We start from the raw sequence: 26595 nt of genomic DNA, 5'->3' as shown, positions 1-26595 counted from the left end.
GGTTTAGATCTACGACCCACCAGTATGGCTTCCTCGTCAGGCTTCTGGCCACCCCCTGCCAGACAGGAGCAGAAATCACCATTGGCTCACTGCTCCCAGCCCTGATGAAAATGCCACACAACAGACTCCGGAACCCCATCTCTTTTCCTCTGGCCAAGGAAACAATGGATCTGGTTCTATGTCTGAGACGGAGATGGAGACGGAGAGGGAGAGGGAGAGGGAGAGGGAGGGGCGAGAGGAGAGAGTGAATGAGGCTTGGGCTCTGGTTTGAAAATCCCGAAGTGGGGGCACCTGGGTGGCTCAGTCGGTTGAGCATCCAGCTCTCGATTTCAGCTCAGATCATGATCTCATGGTTCATGGGTTCGAGCCCCACATCGGGCTCTGTGCTGAGCCTGGAGCCTGCTTGGGCTTCTAGCTCTTTCCCTCTCTCTCTGCTCCTCCCCCGCTAGCTCTCTCTCTCTCTCAAAAATAAACTTAAAAAAAAAATCTGGACGTAGACTGGAGGCCGTCTACGAAAAGAAAAGCTGACCAACCACCCAGGAGGTCTGTCCCCGTGCTACCTTGGCTGCTAAGTCACTCCGCAACCCTCCAGTCTTCTCGGGCCGGACTGGATGCTTGCTCAAGCCCTTCCCTGTTCATGAGTCCTGTTTCCAGAGTCCCCATCTCAACACTCCACGCCTGCACTCGCTCCCCTTTTTGCCGAGTGCTCATCGGCACAGCCACGGTCCCCTCCCACCTCAGAGGGCACTTCAGGGCATTTCCGGCTGACCAGGTGAGGGTCCAGCTGCTTCCCTGTGGTCCTTGAAGACGGTGCACGTGGGCCTCTTTGGTTAAGGTGCATTGCTGCTAAGAAACTCAACCAGGGGGTAGAATGACAACCAGCAGGGAAAGGAGCAAAACCAGGGGGACAAGGCCATAGCTCTGGTGACGGCCACCCTCCCACGGCGTTTATTGGTGGTGGAGGAGGAGGACTAAGCTAAGCTAAGTTCTCCCCATTTCCGCCCATCTCGGAGAAGTCGTTTTAGGGGCACGCTCTGGGCCATGTGGTAGACTGGCCACTGGCCTGGGGCTCGCTCACTGACTGCCCCCAGGCCTCCTTGGACATCTGCTTTGGGGAAGTCAAGGCCCCTCCCGGCTGGAACCTTCAGGGACTGGACCCTGGGTCTTGAAGGGCAGACACAGCAACCCTAGTTGTGCTGTCCCCCTGCCCCCACCCCCGCAGCCAGGGCCCAACGCAAGCAGCACAAGTGTTTGGGGGACGCAACGAGATACCCAAGACAGATGAAGCAGACCGGAATCTGACCCGGGGCTCGGTATGGGCACGAATAATTAATGAGGAGGGAAGGACGGGGCTGGGGGAGGGCGGTGGGGAGGGAAGGGCCGGGAACTTCCGCGGCCTCCACTCGAGCCTGCCAGCGGGTGGCGCTGTAGGACAAGGAGCTGAGGGACTCTCGGAGGCGAGCCGCTCAGGCCTGGGTGGGGAGCTCCCAGAAGCTGGGACCTCCAGGACAGGACAGGGGGAGCCGCTCCCAGGACACCTGTCACAGCCCCAGAAAGTCTCCCAGCACGGCGCGGCCCACCCTGCTGGGACACGACGTGATCGCATAAGCCAAAGAGACGTCCGCTAGCTTTTTCTGGCCAACTCCGTACTTCCCCTGGGCCCGGGTCCTTGGAAAGAAAAGCAGGCCTGGAGGGGCCACATCCGGGCATCTCTCTCTTTGCCACAGCCGAGCTTGCCCCGCCCGGCCTTTGGCGGACAGAACCTAATTTCGGGCCCTTCTGGAAATTCTGCGTCCTGATGCACCCCCTTCCTCTTTCTGTAGGGGACACGAGCAAAACAGTGGGTTCAGTTCAAACTACCTTCACCTTCCTAATGTACCTGGACACAAAGGCTTTTTGTTCCTTTGAAAGCACACTCTCATCCCTCAATTGCTGATAGGATTCCAGTTGCCCCTTTCACTGTGATTTATTTATTTATTAAAAAAATTTTTTTTAAATGGTTATTTATTTTTGAGAGAGAGAGAGAACGAACACAAGCGGGGGAGGGACAGAGAGAGAGGGAGACGCAGAATCCGAAGCAGGCTCCAGGCTCTGAGCTGTCGGCACAGACCCCGATGCGGGGTTTGAACCCATGAACTGTGAGATCATGACCCGAGCTGAAGTCTGACGCTTAACCGACTGAGCCCCCCAGGCGCCCCTGTGCTTTAGTAATAAGAAGATAATTCACATTAATCTATTGCTTAAAAGTGCCAGACTTAAAAGTGAGTTGGTCATGCCGTACACATTCTTTAATCGTTATCTAGCTCAAGGAGATGTCCTACACCGTCCTGCCTCACAGACGAGGCATAGACAGGTTGAGACACTTGGTCGAGGCCACACAGGGATTAGTTGAGGAGGCCAGGCCTCACGCTCTCGGCCACATGCGATGGCTGCCGGCTCAGTGGCCGGGTCCCGCGGGCTCTCTTGTGCTCCCACACCAGGCTCGCTGCTCCCTGTGGGGTCACAAGGCTTCAGGGTGGCTTTGGCCAAAATCAGTGGGGATGCTTGTTCCTCTCGGACTCGTGCGGCGGGAGGAGGATTTCTGGCCCTTGGAGTAGGTTGGGCTCTGACAAGGCCCTGGCTGGGCCAGGTTCCTGAGTCGTGTTAGTATGTGTGGGATTTGTATGGAATTGGGACGCATGTGTGGGGTGGGGAGGGCTGATCGAGAAATGCAGACTCGTCAACACCAGACTTGGATGTGCCTCCCTGCCCAGCACTCGGCCTGCAAGGCGCGTGAGCCGTAGTGGACATTCCTGCGGGGGGTCCTTCCATGGATATCACGGGCACTTACCGTATGTCGGGCCCTTGGGATCTTAGGTCCCCGATCCCACGCCACATCCCTGCTAGAGGAGAGACCGGCAGTGAATAAGGCGTCGTTGTTTTGTAAGGAGTAAAACAAGCCGGTGTGAGTTTTATTGGTGGCTATTTCGCGGAAGACCTTTCGCGCAGGGGACTTGATGTTGGCGCTAAGATCTGGATGACAGGAAGCGATGGGCAGGTGACGGTCGGGGGCCCAGGTGTTCCAGGGAGAAGTGGAAGCAGACAGAAAGCGTAAGGCAGGAGCAAGGGCCGTGGGCCGGGTGAGGGGTGTGGAGGTTCCTTCGAGAGCGACGGAAGTTGCTGGAATGCTAAGGGGCTACTCTGTGGAGAATATGGTTGGGAGGGGAAGGGTTGGGATGTTTTGGAAGAGGCGTTGACAGGCTGCTTGCTAGACTCGAGGTGGGAGAGGACGCTCCAGCACGTCGATGGTGGTGTCGCCCAGGAGAAGGGAAAAACGGAGGGGGAAGCAAGTTTGGTGGGGAGAAAGGGAAGTCAAGTGCTCTGTCTCGTCTGTGTTGGTTTGCACCGAACAGCAGACGCTTGAGTGGAGACGTCAAGCGGGCAGTTGGGTAAGTGAGTCTGAAATCCCGGGGAGAGCTCTGGGCTGAAGAGGAGTCGTTGGAATTTTCAGACGAGAAAAGGGATTTAAAACCTCGAGGATGTGCCCGGCTTCATACAGACACGGCGGGGACGTGTCAGAGAAGGTAATGTGCTTCGAAGAGCGTCCGGGTCAGAACGTCGTCGGAAGAGGGTGACGCTGGTCCTTGCTACTGGCTTACTGGTTTTCAAATAAAGATACAGCGGGAGGGGGACAAATAGCACTTTTCATTTAAAACAGACCGATACACGATTTGTGGGGAGAAGGCAAGAACACACGGAGAGATTGGGGTCAGAAGCACGCAGCAGTTTGGCTGAACTCAGGAGTCCTCAGCCCGTGCATCGTCAGCCCACCTACTGGCCCGGAAGACTGTCTCCTTTGGGCCGGGGTTGCCCTTCCAAGGTCAGCCTGGCTGGAGAAGCCTGTGTTGGCCTGTGTGTGTGATTGACAGGTCCCCGGCGTGGAGGGCGTCGGGGGGAGGCCCTGAGTCAGGAGCACGGGCTCTTCCCATTCACTGCCAGGGGCCCCAGAGAGATAATACCGTCATGGTGAGACATCAGGCATCCCCCAAAGAACAGTTACACTCGTGTTCAGAATATAAAATGAGGGCTTTTCAAGCACGTTACTGTCACACTTTCTGCAGGAAATACACAGGTTGTTCTTAACGCTCAATGGGCAGAGCGTAGGAACTGACCCTTAGCTCGGGGTCTAACATCTGCCTTGTCATTCGGGTTTATCAGGTGAGGGCTCGAGAACCGAGGGTGGGTGGGTTCCTGGAGGAGGGGGAATCCCTAGGTTGAGGGTTTGGGGGTGGTGAGTAAGTATTGGCTGACCTGAGAAGGATTGGCCACCTATGACCTGAGTCTGAGGTCCTTGCCAAAGCAGAAGCCACGTAAAAATGGCGGGGGGTGGGGGGAGTCTAAAGCGAGCTGGGGCGAGGAAGGTGAGTCCTTCGGGAGTTTTCTACCGTGTCAAGAAGGCTCTAGGGGTGGGTGTAGTTGCCCATCCGCAGGGTCCCCTGGCGCACCGCGTGCTCTTCCTGGTGGGCTTTGATTGCTCTCTGGCGGTCCGCCTCGGTGAAGAAAGTATCAAGATGGGGGGGCACCTGTGGTTAGAAGGGAGAGTGGGTCAGCGGGCATGAGGCTCCTCCCAGGTGCTCCCGTCCTCTCCTTGCCCGCCCCCTGCTTCTATCTTAGAGCCAGAACACAAGTCATCTGTGAGGGGAAGATGTAAGGAGGAAGTGCTGGGCTGTGAGCATCGTGGCACTGAGGGGGTGACGGGCCACGGACAGAAGGCAGTCTTTCTTTCTTTCTTTCTTTCTTTCTTTCTTTCTTTCTTCTTGCTTTCTTGCTTTCTTCCTTCCTTCCTTCCTTCCTTCCTTCTTTCTTTCTTTCTTTTTGAATTTTTAAGTTTACTTATTTATTTTGAGAGAGAGTGCAAGCAGGGGAGGGGCAGAGAAGGGGGTGGGGAGAGAGAATCCCAAGCAGTTTCCACGCTGTCAGCGCAGAGCCCGATGCAGGGCTCGAACTCACGAACTCTGAGATCATGCACTGAGCTGAAATCAAGAGTCAGACGCTTAACTGACTGAGCCCCCCCAGGCGCCCCCCAGCATGTTTCCTTCTGTCCAGCTCATTGCCGGGGCAGATGTGTGTGTGTGTGTGTGTGTGTGTGTGTGTGATAAATATCACCTGACGACTGGAGTCCCTGTGCAGTGGGACCCAACAGCCTGCACTGCCCTTCATCTGCTGATTTTCCACCATGAAAACCCCCAAACAACCCGCCCTCTCCAGGGGGTACCTCCTGGCCCAGTCAGTGCTCCTTCCTGGGGGTCCACTCCAAGCACGGCCTGCCAGGGGGCAGCCGCCCAAGGAGATAATAGTACCAGAACCAGAGTTCAAGAATGCCACCCTTCCGGAGGAAACTTGAGACACGGATCCAACCAGCGTCTCTTCGGCTACAATGTTATGCAATCAGTATTCCAGTCTGCCTTTCCTTCTCAAGAAATGTTGGTGGGCGAAAACCCCTCCTGTCTCCTGGGTCTGTTATGTCACCTCCAATAGCAAGAAACCCCCCCCTAAAATGGCATTTCTCCTTTAGGATAACCTATAGGAGGCCCAGGGTAGGAAGGTTTTGTGCCCCTTCCTTCTTCCTCCCTCCCTCCCTCACTTCCTTCCCTTTCCTTCCTTCCTTCTCCTTCCTTTCTTCCTCTCTCCCTTCCTCCCTTCCTCCTCTCACGCATTCATGCAACACATATTTATTGAGTAAATAAATATGTGCTCTGTGCCAGGCACTGGGGATACAGCAGGAAACAAGAGGGATTTTCTGTCCACTCAGGAAGGAGCAGACAGCGGCAATAATTATGCAGCTGTTTCATTAGAACTGAGACAGGCAGGCAGGGGTGTGCAGTGAGCACAGACAGCATGAGCTCAGCCCTCAACGGGAGTCAGGACACCCCCCCCCCCGCCCTGCCCCGGGAAGAGACGTGAAGGGGAGGCTGGAAAGGCGAGCAAGGGTTTCCCAGGCTAAGGGGACAGCATGCGCACTGGCCCCCAGGCCCACGGGAGCCCCAGCTCACAAGGGGACGAGGATTGCAGGAGTTCCCTTTGGGTTTGTAGGAGCAGCTGAAGGCTGTTCAGGATGACAAAGCGGGACCCATTCTTGTCAAGAATCCAGGCCCGGGGCCACCCTCTGGGGTGGGTAGCTAAGCCCCAGTGCCGCGGGCAGCCTTTCAGGGTGGAAAGGTGAGGGAAAGGAAAGACGGGGAAAGGATAAGATAGTAAAAGGCAGTAGATAACAAGGAGCTTGGAAGGAGTCTCTGGGCTTGGGGACCCGTACAGTGGTGCACGTCTGGGAACAGAGAGGCCTGGGACCTCCCCACCCCCGGGAAAAGTCATGACCCTTAACCAGAGCTTGTGGCCCAACTGGTTGCCTGATGGCAGAGAGCCGGGTGATGCCTCTACTGAGCCCAGGTGCAGGGCTGATGTGACCTCCTGGTCCCCTGCAGCCTGATCTGCCGCCTTGCTCTGGGACACCGCCAGGCTCCCCCGGTCCAGGGTCTGGGCCACCCCTCAGGGTCAGCCAGACCCTTACTGTGGGCTGTCTGGCCTCAGGTCCAGGGGCTGTGTGCCCGCCATCAGGGTACCTGAGGGCCCAGTGGGATCCAAGTGGACTGTGTCCATCATTTTACAGACAAGGGGACTGAGGCCCAGAGCAGTTTGTCCAGGGTTGGGTGCACAGGGAATCGGTGTCGGAGACACTGTTCTAGTCTCCACCCCACCCCCACCGCCCGGGGCACTAAGTTGTGGATTCTTTCTAGAAAATTCTGCTGCAGCCACAGCTCACGCTGTGTCTGGGTGTCCCCTCCCGCCACAACTCGCTCATGAGGTTGAAAGGGTGTAGGGGGTTACAGACGCTCGTTAGGGGCTCATAAAAGTCAGCTGGTGGCGGGTTGATTTAGTTGTTAGTGCAAGACAGAAACCATGTTCTTCATTCTCGGGCAGGTAGACCCCTTTGGAGACTCTGCAGGAAGCCATGGGCCCTCTCCCTGGGGAGGAAAATGCCCCAGGTCCTAACACACACGACGGTGTGGGTCGTCACTTCAAGATTTGCGGACCCTGTGGACCGTCTGGGGCAGCGCTTCTGGGAGCCAGGGCAGCCCCAGCCTCAGGTTGTGAGTTTCTTGGACGTGCATCAAGATCATCCGGGGCTCTTGGGACCCAGGCAGAGCCAGAGGTGCCACAGGCACCTGATGCATGCCTGGCCCCGGGGCTCAATACCTGTGCTCAGCTCGTTTCGGTCAATCAAACCACGATCTCGTTCTCAGCTCCATCTCCAGGTTCAGAAAAGCCACCAAGTGGCCACGCAAACGTTATCGGGAAGAGAGAAGACCCCGCACTTCACGGAGGAGGAACAGAGCCAACAAACAAAAGGCTTCCGAGGTGCGCCTTCGTGCCCCTTCTGGGCAAGGGATGGCTTGATTTTTACACCGTGACACGATTTTCCTGACACCCATGCTTTGCAAGAAGGCGGCCAGGGATGCTCAGGAAGGCTGGCACTCTGGGTCTCCAGAGGCGTCATGGGCGCCTTGGCTGATTCAGAGGCCCAGCCGGCTGGGACTCTTAGGTGTCCATGGCCTCCTGTAGCATTCAGAGTGGCAATGGTGTCCTCCTTGGTGGCCAGCCGCCAATGGCTCTTGACAGGGAAGTGTAACTCCGTAGCCCACATCTTTGCTATTTCCGTGCATCCCCCCACAACCCCCCAAAAAAAGATATGTCCACCACTGGAATCTGCGGATGTGATCTTATTTGTAAAAAAAAAAAAAAAAAGGTCTTTGCAGATGTAATTAGTTTAAGGATCTCAAGATGAGAACATCCTGAATTACTCAAGAAGGTTCTGATTCCAATGACAAGGAGATGCTTGAGACAGGAGACATAGATACAGAGTAGAGGGCCGTGTGAAACCCTCTGAAGTTATCGCCACAGCTCAGGGGTGACAGGAGCCACCTAGAGCTGCAAGAGGCAAGGAAGCCTTCTTCCCCACGACTGGTGGGAACGCAGCCCTGCTTAAATCTTGATTTTGGATTTCTGGCCTCCAGAACTGCCAGAGAATAAATTTCTATTGTTTAAATCGCCACGTTTGTGGTAGTTTGTTATGGCAGCCTCAGGAAATGAATACCACCTCCAAGCCAGTTCTCTGGGCAGCTCAGTAGGCGGGAATGGTAGGTGGTGCCGATGGCATTTGATGAGTGGTAGTGAATTTGGTGTTGATGGCGGGTAGTGTTGGGGGTGGGTGGTGTTGATGACAGGTGGTGTTGATTTGGTGTTGATGGTGGGTGGTGTTGACAGTGGGTAGTGTTGACGATGGGTCGTGCTGATGTGGGTAGTGTTGATGGTGCATAGTATTGATGGTGGATGGTATTAATGGTAGGTGGTGTTGATTTGGTGTTGATGGTGGGTGATGTTGATGGTGAGTGGTGCTGATGATGGGTGGTGTTGATGGTGGTGCTGATGATGGGTGGTGTTGATGGTGGGTGGTGTTGATTTGGTGTTGATGGTGGGTGGTGTTGACAGTGGGTCATGTTGACGTCGTGTTGATGACAGGTCGTGCTGATGTGGGTAGTGTTGATGGTGCATAGTATTGATGGTGGATGGTATTAATGGTAGGTGGTGTTGATTTGGTGTTGATGGTGGGTGATGTTGATGGTGAGTGGTGCTGATGATGGGTGGTGTTGATGGTGGTGCTGATGATGGGTGGTGTTGATGGTGGTGCTGATGATGGGTGGTGTTGATGGTGGGTGGTGTTGATCTGGTGTTGGTGGCAGCAGGCTCAGCACTCACTCTCATCTTCTGAGGAGATGGCAGAAGGATCCAGCCCCAAGGAGCTGCTCAGCTTAGAGACAATCAGGTTAAAACCAGCACAGAGACGAAAGAGACCCGTGGAAGAAATTTCCTTTTTGGCAGTCTCCTCTTACTTAGAAACTTTGGTGAGAAAGAAACGATCATTCATCCATTCATCTCAAAACTATGGATTAAGTACCTACTAGGTGCCAGGGAAGATGCACACCTTTTGTACTTTGGCATTCCCTTTGGTTTTCTAAAGGGGTATTTTGGGCGTGGGAGCCTCAGCCCAGTGACCGATCGTGCGCATTCTGGCACCCACTATGTTTTCGGCCACACTGTGTGCCGCATGAAGTCTCTGATATCCGTGATTTCCCATTCCAGCTGGAACCTTGTGGAGTTAAGTTGTCCAAGATAGGGGAGCTCAAGCTAGTGCCCAGCCCTGGAGCCCTGAGGCGGGCTCTGCATCTATCCTGTTCAAGACCCCCAATGCCTAGCATGGGGCCATGTTGAAACAAAGCTGGAAGGGTGCGCAAGTGAACGAGTGAGCGAATGAAAGCAGTGGGCAGGGTTCACCTGGCCTCGGGTGGTCAGAGAAGCCTCCTCGGGCCAGGTGGGCCTTGGATGTGGCTCAAGGAGTCGGGATGATGGGAAAGGAGGTGTAGGGGAAATGGTGTGAGCAGGGGTAGAAGGGCAGGTATGCATCCTGGCCTTGGTCTCCAAGGTGAAAACCAAAGGAGATTCGTGGTGGTTGGGTCTGATGGGCTCTCTCAAAGGCTAACTCAAGCAAAAGCTTGCCCCCAACGTGGGATGGGTCCTTAGAAGGAGAGGGGAAACCGGATCCCTTGAAATCCCCAATCCCCCCCGCAGAACCCAGGAGTCCACGGAGAGGAGAGGTCCAGCTCTCAGAATGCCAGGAAGCGGGTGTCCCTCTGCGGACTCCGTCCTGTTCCCCACGAATGGACCCTTCAGCAGTGCCCTAACAGACTTGCTCTTGCTTGGATTTCACATGAGCCCCAGAACATCCGGACCCTGTCTCCATCTTACAGATGGGCAAATGGAGGCCCAGAAAGGTTAAGTCGCTTGCTCCCGGTCGCACAGAATGAAGCCAGAGCTGTGGGAATCTGGCCCCGGTCTTCCTGGACAGGCTCCACTCCCTCTTTAACAAACGCTCAAGAAAAGAGTCAAGTGAGTCACTGCTGGGAACGTTGTGGCTCCTCTCCCACAGGCACACACACCCTCCTCTCCTAAAATAGCAGCTCAGCCAGAGACGAGGAGCCTAATTACAAGTCAGGCCTCAAGCCGTGTGTGGTCACGACCCCACAGACCCCTGGAGTCGCAGGATGAAGAGTAGAGAGCAAGGAATTCCTTCGGAGATGCTTCTAAATTAAGCCATCTGCGGTCTGCCTCCGCCCGGAGGTAAGAAATTGTAGCGGCTTTGGCAGGAGACAGCTTTGCTGAATGGGGCTGAGTCACTCTGGGGTCCATGCAGGTAAATAAGAGGTGAGCGCCACAGCCTGCGGGCGGCCCCAGGAGCAGGGCGGGAGGGGGCAGCTCTACCCTGGCTGGTCAAGGCTCTGGTCCTGTTTGAACGGGCAGCATCTAGATAGCGTTGGGACTGGACACCTCCACCGTGCGGTACTCCTGGGGATATGCCGGTGAGTGACACAGGCCACGGCACTTGCCCCCGTGGACCTTGCAAGACGGCGTGGGAGGCAGCCGCTAAAAACACGACGCGTGCTTTATGGCAATTTAACAGGACTGTGGATGGGGATTTAACTCCAGCTGGGGGGCAGGAAGGCCTTTCTAGAGAAGATGAGGGGGCTGGGCAGGGGAAGAGGAAGGGAGAAAGTCCGCAAAGGTGGGAGCCTGCCAGAGCCCTGCGATGGGGAGAGTTTGGGCAAATCGCAGGAAAGAAAGCAAATCAACGTGGCTGGGAGATATGAGGCAGGGGAGCTGAACAGCCATCAGATCTCAAAAGAGATTAGTGTTCGCCGCTGGTCCTAAGAATCCTAATCCCCTCCCCGGCTGATATTTTCCGACTCTCTGCAACCAAACTGGAACAAAAGATTCCCAGAAACTCAGAGTTGGAAGAGGCCTTGGACCTCCCGGACTCCAACCGCACAGATGAAGAATCCAGGCCCCAAGGTGGGCAAGAGATTCTCCGGTTCTCGGCCCAGCTCGAGCCCGGCAGCCAGCCCGTCACCCTTTCGTGAGCCCACCCCCTGCCGCCTGTGGCCCTACTTGGCCCCGGGTTCTGTCTCCCACTGCAGAAGAAAGCCTCTGTGCTCCTCCCGTCCTCTTTCTTCGAAGCAGCTTTTCTTTTGATTCATACTCTTAATTGTACCTTCACCACTTTGTTAATTTTGCACAAGACTTCATGATTCCTTCTTTGACGCCGGTCCCTCCGTTCTTCTCTTCTTAGCATCTAGAATCATCTGCTAGCTAATTACCTTTCACTCTTTACCGTTTATATAACTAGCATGAGCAATGCCTTTGCCCTCTAAATTGACTTTGATCTCGTCTCGCTTTCGAGTTTTGAGTGTATTTATTTTTGTTCGGCTCTCTTTTCATCTAATTTCTATCAAATTTCCGTTTGGGTTTCTTCTTTGGTCTTTTCGTTATTTATAAGTGTGCTTTTTAAATTGCCAGGCAATTGTATTAGTTCCATTTGTGACTGATTTCTAATTTCATTTCTTTGGTGCTAAGGTAATTTGCATGAATCAGACCCTTTGTATGTGTTTAGTTTTTACTTTTCATGCTTCCCTGAAAAGCGTGATCTATTTTCAACAGAAAATCCCTTGGCAGAATGATGCGTCGCCATTATGGAGCAGGTGCCCACGTGATCTGGGTTGGGGGACAAGATGTGGCCATTGTCCTTTTGTTTATCTACTTGTTATTTGAGTATCCACTATGTACCAGACTCTGTGCTAGGCACCAGGAGACTGGAAGAATTCAGAAAGCCTCTGCTACGGTGGACCCAGGAAACAGTAATAAAAATACAATCACACAACTAATTACTCAATTAGGGTTGTGTTAAGTACGAAAATAAGTACCAGATTTGTTTTTCTTTTCTTTCTTTCTTTTTTTTTTTTACAGATTTTTTTTTTAAGTAATCTCAAACCCGACATGGGGCTTGAACCCACAACCCTGAGGTCAAGAGTTTCACGCTCCACTAACCGAGCCAGCCAGGTGCCCCGGAAGTACCAGATTTGTAAGAGCTCATAATACAGACAATCAAACTCGTACTTTGGGGCCACAGAAGGCTTCCTGAGGGGATAACATACAGGCAGAGACTCGAAGAATAAGGCAGGTGAAAGTGTGTTGCCCTCCCACGGCGATCAAAAATCAGGAAGAAGAAATGAACGGGCCGTTCGCGGAGGGGAGCTGTGAAGGCCAGCAAACACAGGAAACCAGCTCAAACTAATGTTTGTGATCAGGAAGTAAGGAAAATGCCACTTCCTGCCCATCCCACTGGTGATAATGGTAATGAGCCTGACGTTAGAAGTGGGAACTTTCTTAGACGACTAGCAAGGGCGTTAAGTGGCACAATCGTTCGAGAGGGTTTGGCGTTACCTGGAAAGGCTGGGCTTGCGCGCCCTCTATGAACCAGAGTCCGTGTTTAGAAACCTTCAGAAATGCCCACCGAGAGACGAGTATGCAAGAATCCTCGTCGTAGGATTCAGGATAAAAAGTATTAGAAACAACTGCATGTGCATCCGTGGGGACTGGATGAACCAAAGCCGGTCGGTTCACACAGTCGAACGCTCTGCATCAGTTAACCTGACCCCCCCAGAGTGGCCGCGTCCAACATGGTGGCCACGAGCCACATGTGGCTACGTAAATCTGAAGCAGCTGAAATGGAATGAAATGAAAAATTCAGCCCCTTTGTCGTACTAAATAAAGCACATTCCGAGGGCTCAATAACCCCACGTGGCCAGTGGCTACTGATGGATAACATGGCCATCATCACAGAAAGTTCCAGGGGACAACGCCGCTCGAGGTCTGTCTGAGTCAACGGGTATAAATCTCAAAAACAATGTTGCAGGGGAAAGCAAGTTTCATTTACAGAATAGAACATACGTGTGATGCCCTTTATTTGAATGATTTAAAAAAAAATTAATGTTTATTTTTGAGAGAGAGAGAGAGTCGGGGAGGGGCAGAGAGAGAGAGAGAGAGAGAGAGAGAATCCCAAGCAGGCTCAGCGCTGTCAGCACAGAGTCCGATGTGGGACTCGAACCCATGAACCGAGAGATCATGACCTGAGCGGAAATCAAGTCGGATGCTCAACCAACTGAGCCACCCAGACGCCCTTTTTGAAAGACTTAAACCCTACAAGAGACCCCCGTGTTGTGCAAGCACGTGTATGAAGCAGAGCTGGAGGACAGAAGTGCCTGGAAGTCATGCCCAGCACGGCCTTCGGGAGGGTCGGGACCGGGATCAGGGAAGGAAGCTGAGAGGGCATCAGTTTCACCTGAAAGGAATTATTGCCTTTCCCTCTTTTTAATGTGAAGACACAAGGCGGGCTTTTGAAACTGCATTTTGCAGAGGGGACCCGGGGGCGAGGGAGGCAGGCGAGCGGGGGCTCCTCCCTCGACGCACAGCTCGGAAAGAGTTACTCTGTTTTACGAGATTTATTTGCTGGAGATTTGCATGATTCCATCTGAATCATGAGTTTTGTGGCCAAATGAAGTTTCCCAGCCAGCGGTTTGTGACTTTGGCTTGTGCGGACTCTCCCCGCGTTTGACTCCTCCCGCTCACTGGGCACAGTCATCTCAGTGCCTACAAGACCTCCAGGACCCAAGGAGGGAAGACGTGGTCGTTTTGCCTGGTGACACCAGCCTTCGGCGGGTGGACCAGCTTTAACCCACACGCTAAAAAGAGCGAGAAGCGTTTTGCCTTCTGTCTTTCCCGGTCTCCTTTCTGTCTTCTCCCTCCGCGTCAGGCCTCTGCTGTAGGAGGGCATGGGGGCAGCCGCGACATGGGACTCTTTATGGCAGAGAGACGGATGGACCCTGCTGTCCTTTGTGACACCACACCAGTGGCGCGTGGAGGGTGTGTGCATGAGCACCGGGCAGCTGGGAGGGACTAACCTGCCGCTGGGCAGGTGCCCTGGCTCAGCCCAGGCCCTGGACACGGTCCTACTGAAAGGCGCAGCTGGGCCACCTGACCTTCCAGTCCCCTCTCATTAGCCACACGATAGTCCCCCAACTGGACACCAAGCCTGCCAGGACCAAGTCTGGGGGCCGAGAAGGCAAAAGCCAGGATCTGAGAAAAAAATAGCCAGATTAAAAATAAAAAATAAAAAATAATAATAATAATAAAATCTGCCAAAGAGCTAAGAAAAAAAAAAAGCAGCTATAGAAATCTTAGTTTAGTTTTGGTGGGGGATTGGTTTTTTGTTGTTGTTGTTGTTTGCTTTTTGTTTTTTTTTAAGTGGCAACCACTCAGGAGACTGGGAGAGAGGTTTGGCTTTAAAAGATTGAGGGGCTGTCTCCTCTAATGAGGGGCCCTTGAAAATTATGGATCAGTCCCAGGTCAGTAATTTCTGTCAAGTTCAGGGCAGCTGGAGGTCAGAGGCCCCCGCTGAACACAGATCCGTGCGGGACACCATTGGCCAGCAGGCTGAGCCCCAAACTCTGATGTAGACGGTTCGTAGCTTAAGTAATTAACGAGGGTGACAGTCTCTCCTGAGACATCTGGTCCCCTAAGTTGTTATTCTGCTACCGGCTCTAATTTCTCCGTGGTCCAAAAATAGACAGAGCAAGGACACAGGGCCTGACCCTCCCTGCTGACACATGTTGTGTTTTCAAAGAACATCCAAGCTCAGGCTTAGGAAACAAACTTCCTGCCTGCCCGCAAGGTCTAGCGTGGCACCTCGAGGAATCACCATGCCAGGTGAGGGAGGGACTGGGCGGGGCAGGGGCGGGGGGGATCCCGGTGTTCGTCCACTGACTCTGGGGCGCTTTGGGACTTCCTGGCGCCGAAGGAAAGACCAGCATGCATGCCTTTGAGAAGGAGAATCGACCCGCTATTTCCAGAAGTCATATCAGTATTTCTAGAGCACTTACGAGGACTTGCTGAGGCAAGTCAACAAGTCAACGGCTGCGGCCAAAGTTGGCCAATGAATCTTTTCGCCGGACGCTGGTGGCTAAGTGACAAGGTAACACCACGGTGGGGTGTTGGGCTGAACTCCCCGAAAACCTCCAGGTCAGCTCCCACGTCTGCTTCTTCAGCTTCTAAGTTTCATGGGCTTCAGGGAAGTGGGAGTCATATTGGACCATCGGGGGAACTGAGAACAGACCTCCTTCCCTCTCTGAGGCCCTTGCATGGCAGCCAGTCAGCATCCTGCTCCGGCCTCCAAAGATGGCACCTGGACAGTGGACACTCATCTGACTCGTGTGCTACTCCTGTTTTTCAAGTGGCCTGACCTTTTTTTTTTCTTTTGAAAGAGCTTTATTGAGATATAATTCACGTATCATACAGCTCATGTGAATAATACCACGCTGTGAACATGCACGTACGAGTTGTTACGTGGACACGTTTTCCCGTCTCTTGGCAAGATAATTGGCAGTGGAATCGCTGGGTGGGGAGGCGGTGGGGGGGGGGGGGAACATGTGGGAACTCTAGCCTTTGGAGGAACTTCCCACTGGGCTTTTTCCGAAGTGGCTGTACCATCGTTTATTCCCACCAGCGACGTAGGAGGGTTCCGATTTCTTCGCATCTTCGCCAACACTTGTTACTGTCTGTGTTTGTTTCGTTTTTATCGCAGCCGTCCTAGCTGCTGGGACCCAAGCAGTGTCCCACTGAGGTTTGATTTGCGTTTCCCTGATGCCTCTCGATGTTGGACATCCCTCATGTGCTTACTGGCCATCTGCGTATCTTCTTTGGAGGAATATGTCTATACGGTCCTTCGGCCATTTAAAATTCGATTATAATGGGGCGTCTGGGTGGTTCTGTCAGTTGAGCGTCCGACTTCAGCTCAGGTCACGGTCTCACCGTTTGTGGGTTCGAGCCCCGCGTTGGGCTCTGTGCTGACAGCTCGGAGCCTGGAGCCTGCTTGGGATTCTGTGTCTCCCTCTCTCTCTGCCCCTCCCCTGCTCGCACTCTGTCTCTGTCTCTCCATAATAAGTAAACGTTAAAAAATTTTTTTTAAACATTTTATTTAATATAGGGGCATCTGGGTGGCTCAGTCGGTTGAACGTCCAACGTCCTGATTTCACAGTTCGTGAGTTCAAGCCCCGCGTTGAGCTCTGTGCTGACAGCTCAGAGCCCAGAGCCTGCTTCAGATTCTGTGTCTCCCTCTCTCTCTGCCCCCTCCCCTGCTCACACTCTGTCTCTCTCTCAAAAATAGACATTTAAAAAAAATGGGGGGGGGGCGCCTGGGTGTCTCAGTCGGTTAAGCTCTGTCTCTGTCTCTGTCTCTCTCAAAAATAAATAAAAAAACACTAAAAAAATTAAAAAAAAATTTTTGACTAGATTATTTATCTTTTCATTACTGAGTTGTAAGGGTCATATTTATATTCATAGGTACAAGTCCTGTATCAGAGATGGGATTTGCAAACATTTGCTCCTATCCTGTGGGTTGTCTTTGCACCGAGTATCGTTTGGACCAACAAAGTTGTGGCGATGTCCTGATGATGCCCAATTTATCTGCTCTCCTTTGGTGGGTTATCGTTTATTTCCTCTTGTATACATACTGTAGCAACCTAGCATGAGAAGAGGAGGACTTTCTGAATACTCAGCAGTTTGTTTGCACGGCCACGCTGAGGCAGGGACGGTGAGGAGGTTTCACTTCACATATCGTGTCAGCTCAGACCGATGGTGGCTGTTCTGCTATAAAATCTTCTCGGGCCGAACCGCGGCTCGTGTAAAAGTGTGCAGGGACCAGTTGGCAAGGTCTGCCGTGGTCACAAGAGGGAGAGGGCGCCACGTTTTTGTTCTAAGAGATGACAAGAGGGTCGCCTCTATTGGAGACAAATAAAGACTCAGAATCCACAGGAGAAGCCAGCCAGGCGCTCACCTGCCCTTAACTCTGTCTCCCTTTCCAGGTCCCCGCGGGTCACCCTCACCTGGGTTGGCCAGGGGGTCCGCGAGCGAGGGGAGAGCGCGGAGACTGAAAGGGACGGGTGGGGAGGCCAGCAGGAGCCTGGCAAAGGAGACGGCACGGACCCCCCTGAGCCTTGTTAGTTTGGGGCGGCCCCAGCGCAGCACGGGCACAGAATCACAGTAAGGACTGACCAATGCCACCGTTGTCACATCGGGGCAGTGATACGTGCCCCTTTTTCTTAGCGGTTCTGCTTTTAAAAACCATCAAATCCTTGTGTAGGATGCAAAGCCAGGGGAGGAAGCTTGCGGGCGATGGCTTTACACGGGCCGCTAAGGGAGGAGTGAGTTGCTCTCGATGAACCCTCAGGTGTGGCCCGAACACTGTCCCCAGCAGTGAGTCCGGCTCACATCCTCCTTTTGCCCGGCACGTCCGGGCCGTGGGAGTCGGCCGGTCCCCACGGAGGCCCCACCCGGGGAGGCCCGGGAGCCTTGGTTCGAGCCACCCGTCATCTCGGCTTCTCTTTGAAACGGCTCAGCCCCAGAAGAGTGTCGCCCTGGAAGCCGTCTTGTGGGAGCCAGATGCGAGGCAGGGAGACAAGGACCCCTTCCCGTTCCCCGTCTGCACCCCGGAGCCCCCATCCAGCACACGCACGCACACACACGCACACACACACGCACACACACACACCCAGGATGCAAATGATAACCGCAGAGCCATCACTTGTGAAGCTTGACAGAAAATAATGAGAAACACTAAATCTTTTATAAGGTCAACACTCGCCTTAGCCGAGCAGCTGTCAAACAAGAAAAGAATTTAGCGCCGGAGCCACGAAACTTCCATCGGCTCATTAAGCCCAACAGGGCCTGGCCTGGCGTGGCAGAGGAGACGCGGGGCCTTCCGTTTTGTGTCAGTAATTTGCGGCGGAACAGGCAGGAAGAAACACCAGCGCCAAAGGGGCCTGGGGGGCGGCTGGGGAATCGTTAGCACGCCAGGAGCGGCCCCGGCTCCTAATTGGAAGCATTGGGCATTATCAACCGAGGATTTGCCTCCGCTCCCTGACAGCTAGTGGGCCCAAAATGATCGCCCACTTGTCAGTGTAAAAGACCATTAAAAACAAGCCATTTTGATTTAATTGGAGGCGGTGCACCGTGGGGCCAGGTGAGGAGGCCCATCAGCCCCGCTCACCCAGGCTGCCGCCTCTCTCCCTCCGTGACGGGGCCTGCAGGGGGGCGGAGGGGGGAGGCGGGTGCGTGTGCCTCCCAGAATCTTCGCCTTTCAAAACCGGGCTGGGGAAGGAGCGAATGGGAGACAGGACGAGCCTTCACGGCCGCGGTGCCGGCCGTTTTCAAATGGGGTTGTCAACAGACGTGACAGGTGGAGCTGGCGGGGGGCGGGGGGCGGGGGAGGGGGGGGGGCTCTTCTTTCCAGAGCCCGGATGATGGGACGCTGCCCGGTGCTGCTCTCTGGGGAGGCGGCCATGGGGCATCCAGCTGCCAACGGGAGATGGGGTATTCCGTCGGGTGGCTGCTTAGCCCACTCCCTGCGCTCAGAAACCTCCAAGGGTACGGTCTGGACAGTCATGGCAGACCCGTCTTCAAGCTCAAGTAAGAGGCAAGGAGGGACTTAGAGAAGGAGGCGCGTTGCTGAGACCCTTGGAGGGAGTCTGTGAGCGGACCCCCCCCCCCCCAACGCCGCACCCAGCCACTTCGGGGAGGCCAGCGGGCTGTGCCTGGACGAAAATTCGACATCACCTCCGTCAGAAGAGGCCACTCGCTATAAATATTAACGCACACTCACAATGGGCTGTCCCACCAGGGTGGGGGGCCTCCAAGCACGTGGGCCATCCATCTGTGTGTAGCTTTTGAATCGGAGCGTAGACTCCCCGATGCCAGGGACTGTACGTTCTGCATGTTGATGCCTGGTATCGTGGACGCCATGGGTACTTGATAAATATTAATTGGTGCTTGCAGATTTCAGAGAGGTCTACGGATCTGTGTATTAATCTCACCCCCGTCCCACAAGCGGTGACCTCATTTGCTGCCTACCACTCCTCCGACAAGAGGACGCCTGCAGGAACACGAGGAAGACACTGGAGGGGCGTCTTCGGGAGGGTGAGGGGGGAGCACACCAGCCGATCCCCCCCCTTAAGCCTCCCCTGTTCGTTTTGATGACGGATCAGGCCGGGAGGAGACACCAGATCCCCAGCGAGCGTCAAATTCCAGAGCTCCAAATTTTGCGGCCGATTTTAGACAATGGGGATTCCTTAATTACTTTCTCTGGAAATTTACCTGACGATGCTTTCTCAGGTAGTGCAAGGTGGTTATCCGGGCGCGCGGTTCCTCGGTTGACAGGGTCTTTGATTTTGCACTTGGTTGCAAATTAAGTCCTTTGCTGAGCCATCCGTACAGTGCCCGTCAGTGAGTGCCTTATCGCTTATTCATATAGGCTGTTGAACGACTCGTGCGTTTCTGCCAGGGAAGCTGGGGACACACTCAGATGTTTGGTGTCCACGGCCCATTGGGTTGGGGTGCTCCTGGTGAGGTCTCGTGTCTTTTCCCCTTTCCCTTATTGGCATGATGAGCAGGAAGGATTTTTTGAGGTGACCCTTAAGAAGAAACAGAACCTTCCTGTGGTGGATGAGGCTGACCCTGTCCGTTCACAAATAGGAATTAGAGTGAAGTGTCCCCAGCTAAACAGTGAGGATGTTATACCATATTCTGGACCCTGTTCTGGGGAAATAGCAACAAACAGGAGACTTCAAAGGTCTTGAGGTAACTCAACTGCTAGGGGTACCCCATAGACACTGAACAAATCTGGGCTAGATGGCTAGGTGGACAGACGGATGGATGGATGGATGGATGGATGGATGGACGGGTGGATGGATGAACGGATGGACAGATGGATGGATGGATGGGTGGATGGATGGACAGATGGATGGATGAACAGATGGATGGATGGACGGACAGACAGATGGATGGATGGATGGATGGATGGATGGATGGACGGATGGACGGGTGGATGGATGAACGGTTAGACAGATGGATGGATGGATGGGTGGACGAATGGATGAATGGATGGACAGATGGATGGATGAACAGATGGATGGATGGATGGACGGACAGATGGATGGATGGATGGATGGATGGATGGATGGACAGATGGATGGACAGATGGATAAATGGATGGATGGATGGATTAGGAGCCTGAAATAAGGTAACAGAGCCGTTAGAAATGCATCTGAGATTCAGGCATTCTAGAGAACCTCTCCATCTGCTTTGCCAAGTAGAAAGGGTGACTTATTTTTTTCGATGTCTGTACCTTGTCTCCTCCCAAGTGATTTCCAGGGGCCTAATGAATTAGTTGTGCAGGATGTGAAATAAGGCATTCAAGAGTTGCATAAAGCAGAGACTTTCTGAAGACGATGTAGAGTCCTACCCCCCATCCCATGGGGTCATTGCCAAGCCCCTGGCACAGTGCGTGGCACACAGAGTAAGCACCCGAGACACAGTGGCTGCTGCTGTTATTACCATTATTAGCAGTCTACAAAGCTGACCGTGGTGTTTTCCGGAAACTGCCACGCAGGGCACAGTCACATCGATTCTTGCATTAAAGGATTCAAGTGGGGACGCCTGGGTGGCCCCGTCAGTTAAGCGTCCGACTTCGGCTCAGGTCACGATCTCGCGGTTCATGGGTTCGAGCCCCGCGTCAGGCTCTGTGCTGAGGGCTCAGACCCTGGAGCCTGCTTCGGATTCTGTGTCTCCCTCTCTCTGCCCCTTCCCCAGCTCACACTCTCTCTTTCTCTCTCTCAAAAATAAATAAACATTAAAAAAATTTTTTTAAAAAGGATTCCAGTGATACCGATGGACGTCTGTAACCACAATCTCACTCACAGATACAGAGAAAGGCAGTTCACGTTCACAAGTGAGGACACAGGCGGGTGGGGGCAGGGGGGGAGTGCCTTCTGCAAGCCAGGGACCGTCCCACCAGAACCCGGCCATGCTGGCATCCTGATCTCAGACGTGCAGCCGTCAGAACTGAGAGAAATAAATGTCTGCTATTTAAGCCAACCAGTCTATGGTATTTTGTTCTAGCAGCCTGCGCAGATTAAGACAGAAGTTCATAATCCTCAGGGCTGTTTAACAGACGAGAACCTGCCTCCCACAGGCATGCTTCCTTTGGAAGGCCCCAGCATGCTTCATAGCAGACATATGGATGTGCACCCACCAGCCCTAGTAGATACAGGCTTTAAACATCCCTGTGCAAAGCAGGTGACATTGACCCAGGGAACTTCAGGATCTGCTTGCTGAAAAGGCAGGCTTGGAGGCTACCCCAAACCCGCTAGATTGGCTCCTGGGTGGAGCCCTGGAATCTGCATTTTAGAGCCCTCCTCAGAGGACGCCAGACACAGCCAAGTTTGAGACCTGCGTGTCTATAGGACAGGACGCCAAAGCCCGCCCGTCCCCTGGCCAAGCTCATGCCAAGCGGTTTACACGCATGACTGCACCTGCCTTCCGTTTCTACGCCCACTTTACAGGTGCAGGAGCGGAGGCCGGCGCGAGGCAGGGGAGCCCACAGTCTCAGCCCTCCCACCAGGTTCCCTCTCTGCCTCACGCCTTTTCATAGGGCAAGCCAGCGATCAATGGCCTCTTTCCTTTTTGGCCTTGGGGCCAAACTGCAATTTAAAAGATGCTCAGGGGTTTTATCAAGGTCTAAAGGCTTTCAGGGCAGTGGGAAGTTTCGTTTATTGCAAGAGCTTAAATCAGCCAGAGCAGGGCTATGGCCACGACCCTCTGGACACCCATAAAACCCGAGTTCCTGACCACTCTCCACTCTCCTTCCCGGGTCCTGCATTTAGCCCCCAACTGGCCTCCGACCTCAGTTTTAGGTCAGTAGTATTTACTGGCTCTACCAAGGCCTGCGGCCTGGGGCAGCCGGCCAGAGGGCCAAGCCCCCACTCTGCCACTCGTTATTGGTGGACCCAGGGCCCACGACTTTAGGCCCCCACGCCTCCGTCCCCTCACCTCTGAGACAGCACGGCTCTTCTCGGCCACAGAGAGTTATTGGGAGCATCTCCAGGAAATGAGACTGTTCCTCAAGCCGTGGGTGTGGTCATTGTCACTGCCTTTGGGAACGCCGCCTCCGAGGAACATCTTGGACGCACGTCCCCCTGCTTGCCCAGCTGCTGGCCCCGGGTCACACTGCCTACCTTCTTTTGCGTGATCTAATGCGTCATTTCCTGGGACCTCTTTGAGGAGAGGAAGGGAAGAAGCCAGGAAACACCCCATCCTCTTAACTTTCCCCAACACGAGCTCTCTGACGCCAGTGGACTTTGCATCCCTGAAGGACATCGGGGCGGTGGCTGGGGGGGGGGGGGGAGGAGGCGTGTTTATTTGCTTGTGGCTTTTAGATACAAGGATGCCAGCCTCTTGGTTCGTCTTGGCCGCACTTTTGACAAAGCTCAGTTTGGATGAACCCTGAGTGTACCCAGGCAAATCATCTAACACTGTTTATTGCTGGCACCTTCTGCTGGCCAGTGCTAGATGGCTTTGAATCCCATCATGGTGATGGCTTGGGGGCCCAGTGACAGAGGCTGATGGGTGGGGACACTTGGAAATGAGGCACTCAGAGATGAGCCCCAACTCCTGCTCAAGTCGGGACAGTCTCTTTAGATCAGCAGGAATTGTTCTCTTGGGGATGAGCTGGAAGAAGAAATTGGAGACCCCCAAGGTCCCATCGACTCCCCAAATTCAAGGTGAGGTTCTAGCTATCTCTAGAGGTTAGAAATATATATATGATGCCAAAACAAACTGGTCGATTTTCTGATTGACTTCCTTTTTAAAAAAAAAAAAAAATTTAATGTTTATTTTTGAGAGAGAGAGAGACAGAGCACCAGCTGGGGAGAGGCAGAGAGAGGGAGACACAGAATCGGAAGCAGGCTCCAGGTTCTGAGCTGTCAGCACAGAGCCCGACGTGGGGCTCGAACTCATGGACCACGAGATCATGACCTGAGTCGAAGTCGGACGCTTAACCGACTGAGCCACCAAGGCGCCCCCTGGTTGACTTTCAACACAAAATTGGAAATGTTTTCGCCCCCCTGTCGGGGAGAGGAGCTTTCTGTAGTGAACTCACAGTTCCCAGGCACCGGAAGTGTTAAGGGGACAGTCGGGCTGGGGGTCCCCAGGTTGCAGAGCTAGTGCGGTTAGAAGTGCCAGCTCCCACTTCTCGGGGCCCCCACATAGACGCCTGACGTCTCCCTCTGTGACCAGGGCACCCAGACTCGTCCTGATGCTCCAGGACCCCAATCCCTTTCCTCTTGTCCCCCATCCCCAGAGCCTTCAGCTCTGGCTCTTTGTGACTTGCCAGCATTGAGCGGCAATGTCACCTATGAGCAGGTGCCTAAGACTTCTGTCCCTCCAAGGTGCCGGATTATGTAAAACCAATGAAGCCTCTACTTTCTTCTCTATTCTGCACACTGATCTGGTTTATAACGGGGGCATCTGTATTTAGGGGAGAAATGTCAGCTGCACCAGGACCTCTGAATCACGCTTCCTATTGCCCTGTTTCCGCGTGTGACACATCCCGTCCCTGTGCCCGGTGCCCTACGCCACAACAGGGGTTGATTCTTCTTCCAATGAAACGGAGTGACAGGATTCTTAAAATACGTCCCTGGTGCAGGGGCCTCGGGGAGGGGCAGGAGAGCTGGCATCGGCCCTTCCTGGGTCTGGAAAGAGGGACCTCGGGGCTGGACACACCTGTCCGGAGACGGGCTCATCTTTAGTTGGCCCTGTGGAGCCCTCTGGAGAGGAGGTGGCAGCCGGGTGGACAGGCTCGGAGCCCGCTCCGGGGGTTTAACAGAGAGTTAACTTTCCAGCCGGCTATGATTTGTAAGGGAGCTTAAAGGTGGGAAAGAAAATCCTTTTCTTAGATTCAGCAGCTTTCACTAATCAGCTGCATCTCCGGGTGTCACTGCTTGGCTGACTGCTGATTTTTTTCCCCCCGCCGTCTCGGGTTCTATTAGGGAGCCAGGGGCCCAGGAGACCCGAGGCAAGGTTAGTCTTCCACAAAGAGAGGAGTCTGATCCCAGCATTCAGAGCACAAGGGCTTGTAAATCAAACTGTTAGCTTAATAGCTTGGGCCATTATTCTAAAGCAGTGGGGCTGAAACCAAAAGCCAGATGAAAATATAGTCAATTTGTTCATACTTTAGTGACTGAATGGCTATGTAATGTCAGGGGGTATTGGCACTGTGGAAGAAAGACAGGTCGGTCCGGGGAGAGGCGCAGCGTTCGCCGTGAAGGGTGACCTCGGGACGCTTGGGCAAACCTCCCTCTAAAATGGGTTTAGGAATCTCCAATTACGTGACATGGGTTTGGCCATAGAGAGGCAGACTCGGGGAGCCAGCCGCCTTCACTGCTGGGGGAGGGGGAGCGCTGGCTTCTGACCTCTGCCCTTGATGGAAACCCGCGGCGGAAAACCCGCCGTGGCCAGCAGCACGGAGCGCCTGTAGGTCCCGGAAGGACTGAGCTGAATGGCGCTTGGGCACTGGGGACAAGGACCCGCGGAAAGACGTAGCGTCCTCTACCTTCAGACACATTTAAAAAAGACAACGGCCTTCCTGGTTTTGTAAAAGCCATGTACTCACTGCAAAACACTCCAACAATGTGGAAAAGAGCATCACAGACGGCCCCACCCCTCCCCAGAGGTCACCGCCGCTGCCACCTGGGGACCCGTCCCTCTGGACGCCTGTCCTCGAGCACAGGCACCTGCGCAGATGTGTGGGCTCCTGTATCCCAATGACGTCACACAGCACAGGTTCCTTCCCCCAGTAAGGTGTTAGGAAGTGGTCATTACATAGACTACAGTCGTTATCTTCAGTGCCCTTCGACGGGCACATCCAGGCTTTCACCTCCGTCAGTGGCACTGCCGTAAATACGTGGGCACACTCACCCCAGACATTTGTCTTTGGGCCGTTATCGCTGGCAGTCTTTGTAAGGAGGGATAAACCGTCTGCTTTTCTTGGCTTAGTATCAGGTGGCCGTAGGATATGCGGTTCAGACGGGGTCACTTTTGCCAGCAGAAGGTGGCATTATGAACAATCCCACCTCCCGACAGGCAGGCCGGGATGTCTGGCCCCTTCCCCGGGAAAACCTGACCAGGTTCCTGCAAGAGGCAGGTGAACAGGATTGCGTTGATGGGAGTACGGTCATTCAGATTGTCCCCAGCCCCACCTTTCCAGGCGGCAAACCCCGGACACTGGCGGCGAGGAGCTGCTCCAGACCTCCCCCATCTAGCTGTCCACCCCTCTGTCCGTCTTGTCCACCCCACCCCCGCCGGGTGCCAGCGGCTGTTACAGCAGTATGGCATCGGCACGGAGAACGGGGCCTGGCGAAAAGGTGCTCGCCGAGACTTGTGAATGAATGAGTGAGTGAATGAATGAATGATCATCAGGACCATCCCGCAGGCCAGAGGCCATTTATTGGCACCTTAATAGGGTCCAGGTGCCCAGCTAAATGTGTACGTGTGCTCTCATCCAGTCGGGCCGGGCCCTTTTTCAGAGGAAGGAATGGGGACTCGGACAGGGTGACAGGGCGGCAGGCTCGCCGTGTGACCCGGGTGTGTCTGACCCTGAGTCCTGTGCACACACAGGCACAGCACGCGGCCCCCTCCTCCCTCCCCGCTGGCTGCCCCCCGCACGTTGGTAAAGGGCAGGAGTCCCTTTGCCAGGGGCACAGAGGGCACTGGCTCCAAGCCCAGCGATCCCTCCACTCCGGGGAGAGAGTTCACATCCCGTCCCCCAGCACGGGAAGCTGACGAAGGGTGTGGGTTGCTTCCCCTGACAGTTCAGTCTGGGTTTAGGGGTCTGGCACCACCAAGAGCCACCAAACTCCCTCCCACACCGCTCTCTGACCAGTGAGTCTGGGATCATGAGCCTTAGGCTGCAAGAGACCCAGAAGCATAGGCTACCCCCTCGGGACGCCTGGGGGGCTCCGTCCGACTTCTGCTCAGGTCACAATCTGGCAGCTCGTGGGTTCCAGCCCCGCGTCGGGCTCTGTGCTGATGGTGTAGAGCCTGCTTGGGATTCTCTCCCTCTGCCCCTCCCCCACTCACGCTTTCTCTCAAAATAAATAAACAAACTTCAAAAAAGAACAATGCTAGAGGTGCCTGGGTGGCTCAGTCGGTTGAGCGTCCGACTTCAGCTCAGGTCATGGTCTCGCGGTCCGTGGGTTTGAGTCCCGCATCGGGCTCCATGCTGACAGCTCGGAGCCTGGAGCCTGCTTCGGATTCTGTGTCTCCCTCTCTCTCTCTGCCCCTCCCCTGCTCATGCTCTGTCTCAAAAATAAATAAAAGCATTAAAAACAATTAAAAAGAAAAAAAGAACAATGCTACCCCTCATTTTCAGAGGAGGAAACTGAGGCCCAGAGAGCCTCTAGCTGGCCGGTGGCACCGTATAAACGCCCTGGCCACCTGCCAGCCGTGGGCTGACCCTGTCTCTGGGCCCTGGCCATCCATGGCAATTGCTGGTGGCACGGACCAGAGAGGAACGCTGCGATCCCAGGCAGCCCAGCGGCTGACAACGACGTCCACCGCCGGGTGTCCCTTCTGCTTTCCTTGGTCCCCTCGGGGGCTCACAAGGCCGCTCGGGGCCCCGTGTGGCACGGGGGTGGGGAGGGTCTCCGGGTGACCCGTTGACGGGGGCGGCCGCTCCGGTGCAGGAAGCCGGCTCGCTCCGCGTTGACCCAGCCCGGGGAGCGG

At 54.4% G+C, this 26595-nt stretch overlaps 1 protein-coding gene across 7 annotated transcripts in view; it reads right to left on the bottom strand.

Moving 5' to 3' along the window:
- Positions 1-2007: 2007 nt before the first annotated feature.
- Positions 2008-26595, bottom strand: part of CFAP77 (cilia and flagella associated protein 77) — a 129468-nt gene continuing 104880 nt past the window's right edge. Inside the window, exons 6-8 of one of the 7 annotated variants that reach the window (XR_009602729.3) lie at positions 4425-4562; positions 2831-2879; positions 2008-2202 (exon numbers count right to left, since the gene is read on the bottom strand). Coding sequence is in view for 4 of the 7 variants with exons in the window: in XM_060608281.3 (XP_060464264.2) it covers positions 4440-4562 (123 nt within the window). In the remaining 3 variants the exon portion in view is untranslated. Of the gene's footprint in view, positions 2203-2262; positions 2883-3665; positions 4563-26595 lie in introns of those variants that run through there. The other 6 variants (XR_009602728.2, XR_009602727.2, XM_060608281.3 and 3 more) reach the window with 6 other exon arrangements.

This window comes from Panthera onca, chromosome D4 (assembly GCF_046562875.1).
Source record: "Panthera onca isolate mPanOnc1 chromosome D4, mPanOnc1 haplotype 2, whole genome shotgun sequence".
Classification (NCBI taxonomy): Eukaryota; Metazoa; Chordata; class Mammalia; order Carnivora; family Felidae; genus Panthera; species Panthera onca.
Note: the sequence above shows the minus strand (reverse complement) of the source record. Positions and strands in the feature narration are given on the sequence as shown.